The sequence below is a fragment of the Epinephelus fuscoguttatus genome, linkage group LG2 (genome assembly GCF_011397635.1).
Source record: "Epinephelus fuscoguttatus linkage group LG2, E.fuscoguttatus.final_Chr_v1".
NCBI classification, from domain to species: Eukaryota; Metazoa; Chordata; class Actinopteri; order Perciformes; family Serranidae; genus Epinephelus; species Epinephelus fuscoguttatus.
In genome coordinates, this window is record NC_064753.1 from 31823350 (window position 1) to 31837922 (window position 14573).

The 14573-nt window shown below is 41.2% G+C and overlaps 1 protein-coding gene across 3 annotated transcripts in view; it reads right to left on the reverse strand.

Moving 5' to 3' along the window:
* Nucleotides 1-281: 281 nt before the first annotated feature.
* Nucleotides 282-14573, reverse strand: part of acsf3 (acyl-CoA synthetase family member 3) — a 44962-nt gene continuing 30670 nt past the window's right edge. Inside the window, exons 7-9 of one of the 3 annotated variants that reach the window (XM_049601487.1) lie at nucleotides 6680-6814; nucleotides 5139-5250; nucleotides 282-2551 (exon numbers count right to left, since the gene is read on the reverse strand). In XM_049601487.1, coding sequence (XP_049457444.1) covers nucleotides 2437-2551; nucleotides 5139-5250; nucleotides 6680-6814 — 362 coding nt within the window. In that variant the 3' untranslated portion in view covers nucleotides 282-2436. The remainder of the gene's footprint in view (nucleotides 2552-5138; nucleotides 5251-6679; nucleotides 6815-14573) is intronic. The other 2 variants (XM_049601479.1, XM_049601472.1) reach the window with 2 other exon arrangements.

The window sequence follows — 14573 nt, forward strand, 5'->3', positions numbered from 1 at the left end:
GCAGCACGCCAGGGCTCATTCAAAAGGAGTCTTCACAGTCAAGTTGGTCCCGGTGCCACTGCAATCTGTTTTGACTTGTGATGAAGACAGAAGAGGTGAAGTATTGGAGAAATGGAGATGAGAAAGGATGAGAGGTGAGAAGAGCGAGCGGAGCGAGAGGGTTAGTCAGATGGAGTGCGGGGCATCCAGCTGTGGTGTTGTGCCTTGCTGGAGAATCCGCCTTCAGGCTCTCATCGCACCTGTGTAACCACAGCTGCACAGACACACACACACACATGCACAGAGAAAACAAGTGTGACAACACTGTGGTTTATGAAGAAGTCGCAAACAAAAATAACTCCAAAACACTTTTTGATTTCTATTTTGTAAAACTTTTTTAATTTTCAGATAAACATTATGTGTTATTTCAAGTGCATCAGTGTGTGTGTACAATGCTGAGACTTCATATTAACACTGTGTTCTCACTGATCATAATTCAAAGTTTGTCATGTCTCCTGTTCTGCCACCACATTTGTCATTTTAGCTTGGGTGTAATTAACCATGATTCCAGACACCACACCTCTCTACAATCAAAAGTCATTCTGTATTCTCTGATCACACAATTTAAAAAATCTGAATATTCCAGTAAGAGTACTCCAAGCACTCTTCAGCAGTAGGAGCTGCTGCGTTGAAGTGTTTCTAATGGAACAGTTGAGTCCAGTTCGTGGTGCATGCAATTATTCATTAAAGCAGACTACACTACCTGATCCCGTCTCACTAAGGCACTTTGAACGATCGGTCCTATAATTCTTCTGGATGCAGACATTCCAAAAATAGAGATACTGACTTTGAATATCACATGTTTAGTCCCACTTCTATACTACTTACCATAGACTAGTGGTTCCCAACTGGTGGGTTGCAGTCCAAAATTGGGTTGCAGGTCCACTCTGAGTGTGCAATGGACTTGCAAATTTATCAAGTTTTTAAAAAACACACACTGTATTCTGAAGTACAGTGAATTTGCGGTACACAGCTTTCATTTTGAAGTGCCGTTTCCTGCTGCAGAGAGAGGGACTAACGGACAGCTACTAATTATGACGCTGAATATATTTATTTGTGTGGACCTTGAGCTAATTACTAAGGAGAAACCCGGACCCCGTAGCCGGACCAGTTGGAAACCACTGCCATAGACTGTATAATAGAAATGAATGACATGACAGGTCCCTTAAAGTGAAGTCAAAACAGCTTGACCCACCACTCTGTAGAGATGTAGAAACAGCTGCTGGCTGCAGTATAGATCATAAAGCCCGCCACCTCCATGTTAGCAGACAGGACATAGGCCAAGCTAAAATATTGAAGTACACGTTAAATAAAGTTTCCCAAAGATGGTTTCTTTGATTTAAGGTAGTTCTTATAATGCTGGTGTATATTTAAGAGTTCATTTTGCCGGTAAATGTGGTTATAGCCAGTTATTTGATGCCATAGAAACTGGGATGACATCATGACTGATGGCTGTGTGTGTCCGTCGGTGTGCTTGCAATCAGCGGCACTGCAAGCAATTCAATGACAAGAAGAAGAGAACTCAATACCACAAAGATGATGTCACCTGTACAGGATGGCAGTGGCCGTATCCGGGGTATTTTGGCTTCATTTTTGTACAGTGGGAAGTGGAGATGCTTTGTCCATCTTTATATACAGTCATTGTTCAATTGTATGAGGTGTGTACTGTATATAAATCTTTACAGTACCAGTGGCTGTCAAGTGACAGTCAACTCACTAAAATCTGCATTTACTTTGTTCTTTACGCTGTGGGACAAAAGTGTCCCATTAGCACACTCAAAGTTTTTAGTCAGCATACTGACTGTTTAGCATTTTAATTCTGTTATGTTTCCAGTGTGAACATACCACATATTCCAAACTTGCATTCAGTTTGTATTACAGAATTGAGGGACTACTACAACTGCAAAAAAGTGGGTCATATGGTGCACACCAATTAACAGTACTTGGCAGCATCTGAGATATGATATGTCCGTCACATCCATGTTGGTTAGTTTAAATTTTTACCACTATTTTTGATGCTACTTCTGATAATGTTGAGGTTTTCATGATAAATACAGTCAGGAACACATTTTGTGTCCTCTTGGTGGAGTGCTGTTACATCTTGTCTCAATAAGTTACGTATCAAAGTGATGATTTCCAGACCTGCCTTACACAGTAACTGATAAACAATGCTTGGCATAATTGGCATTCAGTGTAACAGAATTACCTTCGGAGCAGTGTTCGTAGTTGTGATTAAGTTACCTCAGAGGTTAAGTCATTTTCCATGAGGTGTTTTTCCATTACTTTGTGTTTCCTCTGTACACGTGTCTGATCTAAGGACCAGATGGGGACAGTCAGGACATCTGCAATTCTTTAACCAGGATCCTGTGTGTTGTCATACATATCAACGTGGTCCAGTCATGGGAAGAAGTGTCGCAGGAGGTCCTTCTTGTTGACCTTGCCCATCTGATTCCTTGGCATCTCCTCCACCAGCACCAGGCCTGAGGGGATGGTGTAAGGCGCCATGTGCTCCCTACAATAAACACTGATGTTAATACACTGAAGACTGTTTACTGCAGAGAGGGAGATAAACACAGACAGCCATGCACAACGACACACACACACACAACACTGATCAGTGTGCACACATGGGCGAGAATATGCACACGCACACATATGCAACAACAGGGAGAAAAGAAAACAACAACAAAAAAACAGAAAACAATTGCAAAACAAAGGCTAGCCCCGTGGCAGAGTAGTCGAGATAAGAAAAGAAATGTCCTTCATACACTCTGCAGCTCTCCTCCCTAATATCCACACTTCGCCTTCCAGACACAGACAATTCCCTTCGTACAAAACAATATAATCACTGTGAGATGAAATAAAAAAAATAAAAAAAACAAATAATAAAAAGAAAAACAGAAGGCTGGGATAATTAAAAGTGTTTTATTTTTTCGGTTTTGAGTGCATGGCTGTTACGTCAAGTCTTGAAGCCTGGAGCTTTTCTATTATCTTCTAACCTAGTTTGTTTGTTTGTTTGTGCCTGAGTGTGTATATGTGTGTGTGTGTGTGTGTGTGTTCCTGTGTGCATGCTTGTGGTGCGAGTGAGCATAATGACTCATACTGCTGCCATCAAACACTCCTTTCAGCAGATGTCTCCGTCTCTCTGACTCAGTGAGTAAAGTGTGAGTGAGTATATGTGCATACATACACATCTCTGTAATGGGGCTTGCTCGTGTCACCAATTTCTCTGGGGCGGTGTGTTTGTGCGTGCGTGTGTGTGTTCGAGGCAGTGTGCGGCGCACAGGGTGTGATAGAGATTCAGACTGACAGCTGAAGCCAGGGCACTGAAGAGTGAGCATCCATCTACTTGTTTATGTCTCATTTTATCTCCCTCTCCCTCTCTCCCCTACACCCTGGCCTCAGCAGAGGGCTGTGTGCTGGCACTGCCTGTCCGCTGGCAGCACCCCTGGCTGCATACACTGTGTGTAAGAGTGTGTGTGTGTATGTGTGTGCAAGTGTGTGTTAACCTGGGTCACAAGCAGTCGCAGAAATCCACCATGCTGGACCAGCAGGCCACAGCAGTAGGATCTAAAAACCCCCACACCATATGGGGACCACAGCCGTGACACAGACATACAAAATGCACTCATACAGAATTCAGAGATGTGAATAAATGATAGTGGTGAGTAGTAGAGTTAGTGTAGGAGACAAAACAGATGGTGGGAAAGTAAAGAAAAAAGCAGACAAATGAATTAGACAAAATTATACGTAGAGAGGGTGGAAAATTTTAAAAAGTGCCTTCAGTCACTCCAAAGCGAAGGGCTGCAAGTCACCACCGACTTTCTGCGTTAGACAAAATAAACTCTCTTGACATTTAGAAAGGGCAGGACAAAAAAAAAACTGTTAGCACGTAAGACAAAGCCCTCCGTAACAATCATTTGTTCACTTCCTCCACATCTTCCTCTTTTTCATCTCCTCATTAGTCCACCTCTGGCCTCTCTTTCTCTCACATCCCTTCCTATTGATCTGAGGACTCAGGGGCGGGTCACTGGGGATGTGTGTGCTGAACTGCAGAGTCTGCATTAGAAGCCTTCATTTGTTTACCACAAGACTGACAAAGAGATGTGGAAATAGTCTTCTTGAATCAGCGCAATAAGGTTCAACCGAGGCAGGGTCAACACTCCTTTGCAATAACGGGATATGGGGATCTTTTTGTGTTGTTGTTTTTTTTTGTTGTTGGTGAATTCAGGATGGTGGATTGGTTGTAAGTTATTCAAGCCACAGTCTACACTGGCAGTACAAGTTGGAAACCACCTGCTGCTGCAAAGTTTACAAAACTATGAGAAAGAATTTTACAAAATAATTATAAACTTTACTTCTACCAGGAAAGTGAACTTGGACCGCTGCAAAAGTTGAGCCAGATAAAACTTAATCCTGTGTCTGTGTCTGTTTGTGGACTTGGTTTGAAGCCTTAAGTTCAGCATTTTGGCTGTTGCCATCTTGGATTTTTGTAGCCAGAAGTGACCTGAGATGACCATATTCCAACGAGAGGGTGGAACTGTGGAAGAGGGTTGTATCTGCCTCATAGTGTGTTGACGTATTGCAGACAGCCTGTCACTCAGCTTTATTATGCATAACTTTAAGCCTAAATGACATTAAAAAGGGCGAGCTATATAAAATTCACTCATGAAGGAGGAGGTTAGCTATAGAGAACAAAACAGTTTTTTGTTCCGGGCTGTAAACATGTTAATTTCTGGTGTAAAGTTGGGTATTTTAACATCGGTGTCTATGAGGATTGACTCACTTTTGGAGCCAGCCTCACGTGGCCATTCAAGAAAGGGCAGTTTTTTGCACTTCTCCACTGGCTTCAATTTCAGCCCCAGAGGCTGCTGCTCAGTCTGAACACAACCTTAGACTGAGGGATGCAGGATTATTACAAGCATCTTTCCCACTCCACAGAGAAAATAATAACAACATGCCTACAAAGGTCAGTTAGTAATCTATTATCAATGTGTGGCATGCTTTCACATCACTTCGAAAACACGGATACACACAACACTCAAATGTCATTAGAGAGCTAACCAACAGACAGATTATCTATCTGAAAGTCACAGTACCTCGCCCAGGTCTTCAGCTCTGCCAGGGTCATACTCTGCCCGTTCTTCAGCTGCACAACTGCAGTGACTTTCTGACCCCAAATGGCATCTGGGGCCCCGATCACAGCCACATCTGCAGATTAAAAATCACACAAGGCAGACATGCTGTTCAGTTAAAAAACTCAAATTTTATCATTTCGCAGTGCAGTGCTCAAGTAGTTAGACCTCTGCACGTCATTTCATTGTTCTATTTGTTGTGAAAAATTCAGAAAATGAGGCAAATTGTACACATTTGCTCCCTTTCTTGTCTCCACTGGAGTTACCTCCCTGGCTGTCGCCACTCTGCCCATGTCTTGTGTTTGGCACTGCAGCTACCTGAGTTAAGATGTAATACTGTGTGGCCATTACACTCTGCTGCATTACACTCACTTTTTAGTCAGAAGAATGTAATGATCATCAAATATGTTAAAACCTGAGGCAGAGTTGATGCAATATAAAATCAAGTTAAAATAATTTTTTCCATCACTGAACTTTCTTCACCACTTTTCTACTTTTTAAATTGAATTTGCATGTCCTGTTCTTGTTGGTGTGCTCAAAGGACGTCTTTTAAACTTTGTGGCCCTTTTTTGTTTCATTTTGGTTTTGTATATTGTTGTTTTTTGTTTTTTTATTGTGCTTTGTTGTATTATAGGTAGCCTTGTGTAACATCTTGGCCAAGGGACTACAGATGAAAAACAGCCTCTTGGCTTATTCTGACATTTTTAATTTGCACTGTCAAGTCTTAAATAAACGAAACTAAACTGAAACCGATGCTACCTTCTCTTTGTCGTGGAAGATTTCGAGAACAACAATGCCTCTGCTTCTTTTTCTTGCTGGTCGGCCATCCACTTCTTCCCTATTCCTCTCTCTCTCTTGTTGCGGTTATATTTGTCCCGCAGGTTACACCACATTTTCTTCACTGCTTCTTGATCAAACAACTGTTTAAAGGCTTTTGGATGGATGTGAAAAAAATGCCAAAAATGGAACCTGTTTTGAAAACTTTAATGACGGATTAAAGTTTTGGAGTTGACACAACATGAGGTATTTATTTTTTAAATGTGCAACAATTTCGTATGAAAAATGATTTGGTGTGCGAAGGCCTTTAGGATGCTGCCACCTTTTTTTGTTGTGTTGGCTCTGTCCTTCAGCTCACTGGTTTTTAAAATGGAACAATAACTGGGGTGAAAAGTGTGGACTCTAATCTTTAAGCATGTGCATCAGATGGAAAGCGTAGGACCTGTAGTCCTTTTATCTGGATATTCTAATAATTTTAGGGGACAGGTCTTCAATCATCTTTTCTGTATGTTTAGAATCATTGTCCTGCTGCACTGTCCTAAATTCTGAGATTATATAGTCTATTTACAAGGGGCTGAAAGTCCTGTAAGTATTGACCTAATTTGGATATGAACAACCTTAAATTCCTTGACACTTTAACTTTACTTCAATGTGCTCCAGAGCCAAGACAATTAAAAATGCATCCCAGTCTATCTACATACACGCTGAGACCAGTGCAGCACTCTTACCTATGATGTCTGGATGACCCAGCAGCTGACGCTCCACCTCAAGTGCACTGATCTTGTAGCCACCGCTCTTGATGATGTCAACGCTGGTGCGCCCCATGATCCAATACACACCGTCTCTATAGACCGCTGTGTCTCCTAAAAGACGTGTCCATACAAGGAGAAAGAGAGTACAGGTGATTTAAGAAAGGAAAGGAACTTTTTTTTTTGTTTATTATGATCAGGTAAAAAAGCGGATGCATTGATCAGAAAAAAATCTGTGACCTGATTGGTGTTTTGTATTTTTAAACAAGAGGAAGAGTCTACAGCCTCACTAGCTGCTCTGTGTCTGTATTTAATCACAGTGGCGTTCTGAGCGAAATGCTAACATGCACTAAATGGCTACTGCTGTTGCTGCAGGAAAGCTCAGGGAATCACCAAAATCATTAGAAATCATCGTCTGGACTTTATGGATATTGGTACTACTCTTCAAGGCAAGCAGGCCATTACATATTTCAGTTCAACCAAATGCAGAGATGGACCAACCGACCCACCAACACATTGAAAGACCAACATTGCCGTTGGCAAAAAACAACAAAAAACTAACATTTGCAGCAAAAACAAGCTGCAAATTGACCATTTACTGTTTTTAGTTACATTTATGGTGCAAAATCAGCAGGTTATTAGCATTTTCTCCTAATTATTGCATTTTCTTTCATGAAGTAAACTACGCTGTGCTTACAAGAAAACCTAATCGACCCTAATTGCTATGAGTGTTTTCTTGTAGCCAAAAAAACCACAACTTTAAGCTTTGTGGAGAAAAATCTGTTAATGTGTGTTTGTGACAGAGAAAGTCAGAGTGCAGCGAATGGATGAGTGTTAAGGATCCCCCCACATCATCCTCCAGACACACACACACACACACACACACACACACACACAGACACACACACACACACAGCTAGGTGTCTGGGGGACAGGTGTGGGGGAGGATGAGTACAGTATGTGGGATGTGGGGCTCAGCTGGGCCTGGGGATGACGAGCAGAGGAAATGGGTCAGTATGGATGAGTGGAGAGAGACGGAGGGAGAGAAAAATGGACAGAGGAGGGAAGGAGCGCAGAGAGGAAAAGGAGGAACAGGAAGGTGTCCTTCTGGATTATTACAGGTGGTGTGTCCACAGCTGGGACCGAGGGGAGGATGGATGTGTGTGTGTGCGTGTGTATGTGTGTGTGACGCTGTGATGAGGTTAAGTGGACACAGTAGTTAAGGTTGGAGGGCTGCATGAAGGTGGTGTACTAAGAGGTCAACAAAGGTCAGGGATAGGGGCCGTGTCTGTCGCTACATTACAAGTGAAAAAAACGTTCATCTGCAGGATGGAGTTTATGTTTCACAACTACATACAAATACACACAGTAAGTCATTAAGTTTTAAGGCATATTGCTAAACCTGCGCACTCCATACATTTTATTTAATTACTGCCACAATATTTTGGTTTGAGGAAACCTATTGTGCTTTACCTTATTATATATAATGTTACAATGTAGGATGTTTTAAATTAACATGGTCAAAGTTTCAAATGATGACATAAACATTTGTAAAAGTAGTCCCTGTGAGCCAAAACCTCAGGCGTCAGACCGCTCCAAATACTCTATTTCTAACATTTTTTTTCTACTTTTAAGACAAGATGACATCAGATCGTGACGAATTTCTGTACTTGGTCATCTGCTTCAGACACTGTAGACTACACTGCTACATGTTACTACACGCTAGCATCAACAAATATGCAATTTTCGTTGTTGACATTACTAATATCTCCCTGATTTCAGATCATATTCCTGCTGGAACATATCCAGTTGTGATGATTTTGATTCAGAAGATTTTACCGGTGATTTTACATTGTAAAAAGTGTTGATATACTCCGTTACAGTCAGACACTGGGAAACGAAAGCCCCGGAAAACCCGGAAATGCTGACTAATCAGAACAAACTGGGCTTTTTCAGGAGGAGGGCTTAAAAAGATAGATGCTAAAATTAGTGTTTCAGACACAGAGGATAATACAGGTGTTACAGCACAGACAGTGTCAAGTGTTTTTTTGAACACAGAAGCACGTAAAAAAGTTCTAACAGAAACCCAAAATACAAGTATGAACCTGAAAATGAGCGTAACAGGTCCCCGATAAAGATGCTCTTTAGACCTTTTCTTTAAACACCAAACAATAATTTGAAATAAATGAAAATAAAGGGATTTAAAAACTGGATTTTCAACTAGAATTCAATACCTGGCCTTGTGGAGGGACACTAAGACCACGGTGCAGGGAGATGGGATTTGGATAAATACAAAGAAAATTACTTTAAAAAACATTTTTGGTTGATAATCACTGAAGGATTTTGTGTAATACACTTACTGTAGTGTCAATCTTCTTATCTAACTAGTGTATCTCCCAAACTGTCTATGTCTGTAATTATCTAGTCCTTTATTTCTTAGGAGAGGTGCAGGGTTACACTGGGAGACTCTGGGCTCATTCCTTTACCTTAATCCCGAGTACTGCCCTGTTAGGAGCACTTCCACCAGGTTAATCTGTTGTGTTGCACACAATACAGCAGGACAAAGTCCACACCTGAAATATGGTATCATTAACAGAGAAGGACTGGCTCTGCCTCACCTGAAATCAACACGATGAAGCATTTTTGGAGAAGAATTGTATTTTGATGGTGGTCTGTTTTTACTGCCATCTTCCATCTCTCCACTACTCCATCATTTAATCTCATTTGTTCTCTACTCTAACCCTGTATCCCTCTATCCATCTTGTATTTCCCGTCCACTTTTTCAGTGTCAGCCAAACACACACAGCCATGTTTTTTTTATTTTTTTATTCTTGGCTTCATCCTTGTCCTCTATTTTTTTCTTCTGGAGCATCTCTCATCACATCTCCTGTTTCCTTCTCTCCACCTATTTTCCCTGTCTCTTCTTCCCCCCTCTTGCCTCTCCGCTTCAGCATCAATGGAGGGCCCATCTGTTCCCATACATCACGCACTTCATTTCAGTTTATTAGCTGGGATAAATCATAAATATTTCATTATACATCACGGGCGGCTGTCGCCTGCACACTGACAATTTATCACCGCTGCCCTCTCTGCCGGCTTGCCACGGCGGCTATAAGCTTTCCAGTCTATTAAACAAGATTGATACAGTGTGTAAATTTAGATATTGGGAATTTCTTCACAGACCACTGCTCCGCACTGATAGGCCAGGGTAACAGGAGAGGAGGGGGAGGATGGAGGGAGAGGGGGAGAGAGCAGAGGGAGGGAGAAGAGGAGCCTGGTTGGGTGTTAACACCACTAACAGGGTAGTTACAGTTTCCCCCTTTTCTCCTCCTCTTTTGGATGAGGGGGAAAAAGAAAACAAACTGTAGGAATAATTTGGTTACATCTTATGCAAATAGATATGGAGAAATAGCAGTTTACATGCACACTGATAATCTGTTAATGTGTCCTGTGTGTGTGTATGCATGAGCTGAAACTAATAAAATACCATAAATTTGGTCCATTTGGCTGCAAATGTTTAAGCGGCGGGAAGGAATCGGCATAATTGAGGCAGTGTTTGACAAAAGGGTTGAAAAGAAACACTCAGACAACATACTTGAATTGAGTTTGAAGTACTTATACAGGACTCTTTGACCTTGTCTCTTTGAGGAGGAGGAAATAACGAGGGAAAGAACAGCATGTTTGGAGAGAGGCACAAGTGGGAATAGTGATTGGAGAACACGGACTGATAAAAGAGGAAAGACGGGCGGGAGAGAGATTGTTGGGAACTGTGTTACTAGGACGTACGCATACACACAGGCTTGTACACATACACACGGTACATACATACACACACACACATACACACACACACACACACACACAAACACTACTTCAGGCATCAGAGACTCTCTGCCATTATGTGTTATGGCGTCGGAGGCAGATATGGCCGAATGGCTTTCTTAATTAAAACGATAAGAAGCCTAATTGCACTGGGCTTTCATCTCATTCTGAGGCATTAAAGAAAGTGAAGGCACACAGTGTGGGAAAAAAAAGAAATAAAAACAGATCAAGACTTTAACTGGAGGATGGAGAGCAGAGAAAACTTCCATCATGTCTTTAAGAAAACAAGAAAATGACATTAGCTGGCTCTGCAGAAAACTTCACTCTGTTACGGCGCAATTTAAATTTCAGGAAATTAACGCTAAATAATTTCGAGCCATTAATTATCATTTTCACAGGAAAAACAACATCGTGCAGAGAAGTGTGTTATCAATAGTGTTTTTAAAATTTCAGCTGCAGTATTTTTTTTCCAGAGTAACACAAAATTGCCTTGAGAGGAATTTCTGCTGGAGTGTGACATTTTAACATTTTAGCAGAACTCTGGTGATTGGCCTCCGTTCCTGCAGACTGGAAACAGTCACCATCGGTGTCATTCTTGACAGTTTCAATAGCAAACGAAGGAAATTACATTGAACAAACCAGAGGACAGAAAGAGGCGATGTATGAATTGTCTGCAGTGACAGGGGTTACCAAATTTCTAGACACAAAAACAGGGTGTCTACAGGTATCAGACAGTTAATATGTAATGCTTTTTAAGACCCACTGAAGACACCTTTTAACCAAATTTAGGACACTTTTGGACAAATCATGTTTTACTTATTTAAGCATCGCAGGTAAGCATTACAGGCAAGTAGTACAGTATATATGTGGTCTCGTGCAGAGGTGTTATGTGGGAATATAGTTATCAGAGTGAGTTAAGGCAGTCTATATTTTGCTGATAAGTAAGTGCAAGTATGAAGTAAAATGACAGTATTACAGTTTTTAAAGATTCGAAACATTAGAAATATAGGAACATTTGACTCATTTTCACAAGAAGAGATTCAAAATGGATAAATGAAATTAGATCAAATGTTAGTATTTGTGAATGTCGTAGTTAAGACCTCACAAATTCAAATTTAAGAATATTTAATGACTTTTAAGGCCTTATTGTTGCAACATTGAATTTAAGACTTTTTAAGAACCACACTGAAGACACACTGAAAAAACTCCACAAAACATATACTACTGTATGTGGATATATTTAAAGGAACAGTGTGTAAGATTTAGGGGGATTTAGTGGCATCTACGAGCAGTGAGAATAGCGGATTGCAACCAGCTGAAACTTCTCCAGGTTAGAATTCCTTTAGTGTTCATTGTGAGGTGAGGGAGCCGAATTATCTGCAGAGGTCTCTTTCTCTCCACAACAAACAGACAAAGTGACCAAAACCTGGAAAAACATTGAATTAAACAGTTTCATGCTACATATCAATGCTTCTTCTTTGCTGTTTGGCCTGTCTGCAATGAGCACCTGCTAATGTGTGCTCACCTTTTTTTTCCCGATAACCAGTGGTGGCCCTAACACACACCCTAGGCAAGCTGCTCAACAGTAAAAGCACTGCACGTTTATTACCAAAAAGCCATTCAGTGCTTTATCACACTACCTTTGAATGAGGAAAAAATCACTAATACACATTAATGAAACAACCTTTAACCTAACCTTCTTTCACATTGATAAAAATCTTTAAAAAAAAAAAAAATAGCAAAAAGCCTTTTTACTATATATAATACATCATAATTCCCTCTGTAATATCTGTTTTATATTGCTGTGAAAACATCAACAAAGTTCTCCTTTTAACAGCTGGATTTATTCAAATTTCTCTCCGAAAGCTACAGAGGGGCTGTTAACTACAGTGGCCAACGCAAAGACAGAAATGGCCCTACCTAGAGCCAGTGTTTGGTTTGTCCGTTCTGGACTTGTGTAGAAACATGACAGTACAACATGGCGCACTCCATGTCTGAGGACCAACAACCTTTATAGATATAAATAGCTCATTCCAAGGTAAGGAGAACACAACAATTATTTTCAGATGTTTTTACTTATTATTTCTTATTCCATTTCTGCCACTGCATCCCCCTAAATCCTACACACGGAAACTTTAACACAATTTCGATCGTGCAAAGTCTATTTGATATTTCGTTACAAGACTCCATGTGATGCAGGTAAGATCCCTCATGGCTGCACCAGGCTGTTGGCTCTTTACCCATCAAACAAACTGTTTGCCTCTCTCCCTGAGTACCCACTCATCAAACTCTCAGAGCTGGCAGGGAAGCAGCATGGGGGCTCCACAGCGATGGTGCCATTGCTGTTGCCTCAGAAAATGTGGAGTATGATTTGACAAGATTCAAAAGTAGCTATGGGATATTTTCAATGCCTTCCCAAAATCATTCATTGCTGTCAGTGATTCGATGTGCCTTGGTAGAAATGTAATTGTACAGACCTTGGTGCACACAACTATTCAACACATACACACACACACAGTCTGGACATGTTGCTTTGCCTGGACAAAAAGTGTGTGAAAGGAAAGGGCAGAGTGTGACATATGACAAAGGCCAACCTCACAAAACACTTCAGCCTGCTCGCCACTGGCGTCGCTGCTGGAGGTGTCTGGGAAGGTGAGAGGCGACTAAACATGCACAAATACAGTTTTTCTTTGTGTGTGTGTGTGTGTGTGTGTGTGTAGAGGAGACAGAAGTCAGCCGTTAGTTTGTCAGGACCTTCCAGTCCAATGTCTGCTGTTATTGAAATAAACTGAAATAACTGTTGTGAGTGTTTGCAACTGAATCTGATTTGAGTCTGACCTCCATCTAAGTACCATGCACTTGTATTTGTGTGCACACCCCACTCAACCCTGAAGATGTTTCTGCCATGCCGTCTCCTGTAAAGTGCATACTTTGTGTATGAAAAGGAAAACATGTCCACAGTCACATTATTATCTCACTCTGGCTTTGACTTACTGCACACTCTAACTCAGACTGCAACCGTTAAATTAAGAAGAGTGTGGCTAAAACATCCAATTCCAGACACCAAGTAGGTGGTTAGAAGTAGAAAGTATTTCACATAGATGGGCTACTACATTGTAAAAATCCACAAACACATATCTTCACATATAAATTACTTGAAATTCTAAGTTTAGGCAGTTTTAATCTCTTCGCAGTTAAACAAAGCAGATGTGTCCTTTTTTTATATAATGTTTATCATCCCATCTTTTGCACAAATTCCCTTTTTGGGATGAGTGAAGTTCTAATTTGTCTAATACCAGGGGTGTAAACCTGGACAATATAGGCAGGGTGGTCGCACTGGGGCCAATGGGGTGAGGGGGCCCATAGAGAGAGTGGGCCCTTTGACTACATGTTGGGTAGAAAACAGGCCCTTATGAGTGTTTTGGAGTGCTACTTTAGAAATATGCCTTTGGTCAAAGAAAAAGTCCATTTGCTATTTACTATATGCGCCTCTGAAAAGGAAAACCCATCTCATCCCATTTTTTTTTTGTAAAATAGCCAGTAGCAATCTATAACAAAATATGTTACTACTCTCCATAAACTAGAAATAAACTATAAAAAAAAAACCATACAATTTCCATTGGCATTTTTGTCACATATATATGCAATGATGATTTCTGGGTAATATATGTTAGTGTTATCCAATGTCAAGTCTCTATTCGATCGTGTGACAATAAAGCCCCTTTTACACTGCCAGATTTTTGGTGAATGTTGGGCCGTTTTGCCGGCAAGCTGCGAGCGTTTAGACACACAGAGCTGGATTGGCAAGTTGGTCCGAGGCGCCCAATTTTCCACCACGTAGGGTAGTCATATTGGCGGAACCCTTTTAGTTTAAACAGAACGAGGCGGCCTTCCACAATGGCAGGGGCTGTTGATGACGCCGCACGTGCGAGCCACTGGCGGTGGATAAACAGGAAACAGCTGATAGCAGGAATTAGCGAGCAGCTAGTAGCAAGAGGGAAACGCAAACCTGATGGACACTGTAAAGATGAGCAACTGGGAAGACAAGGAA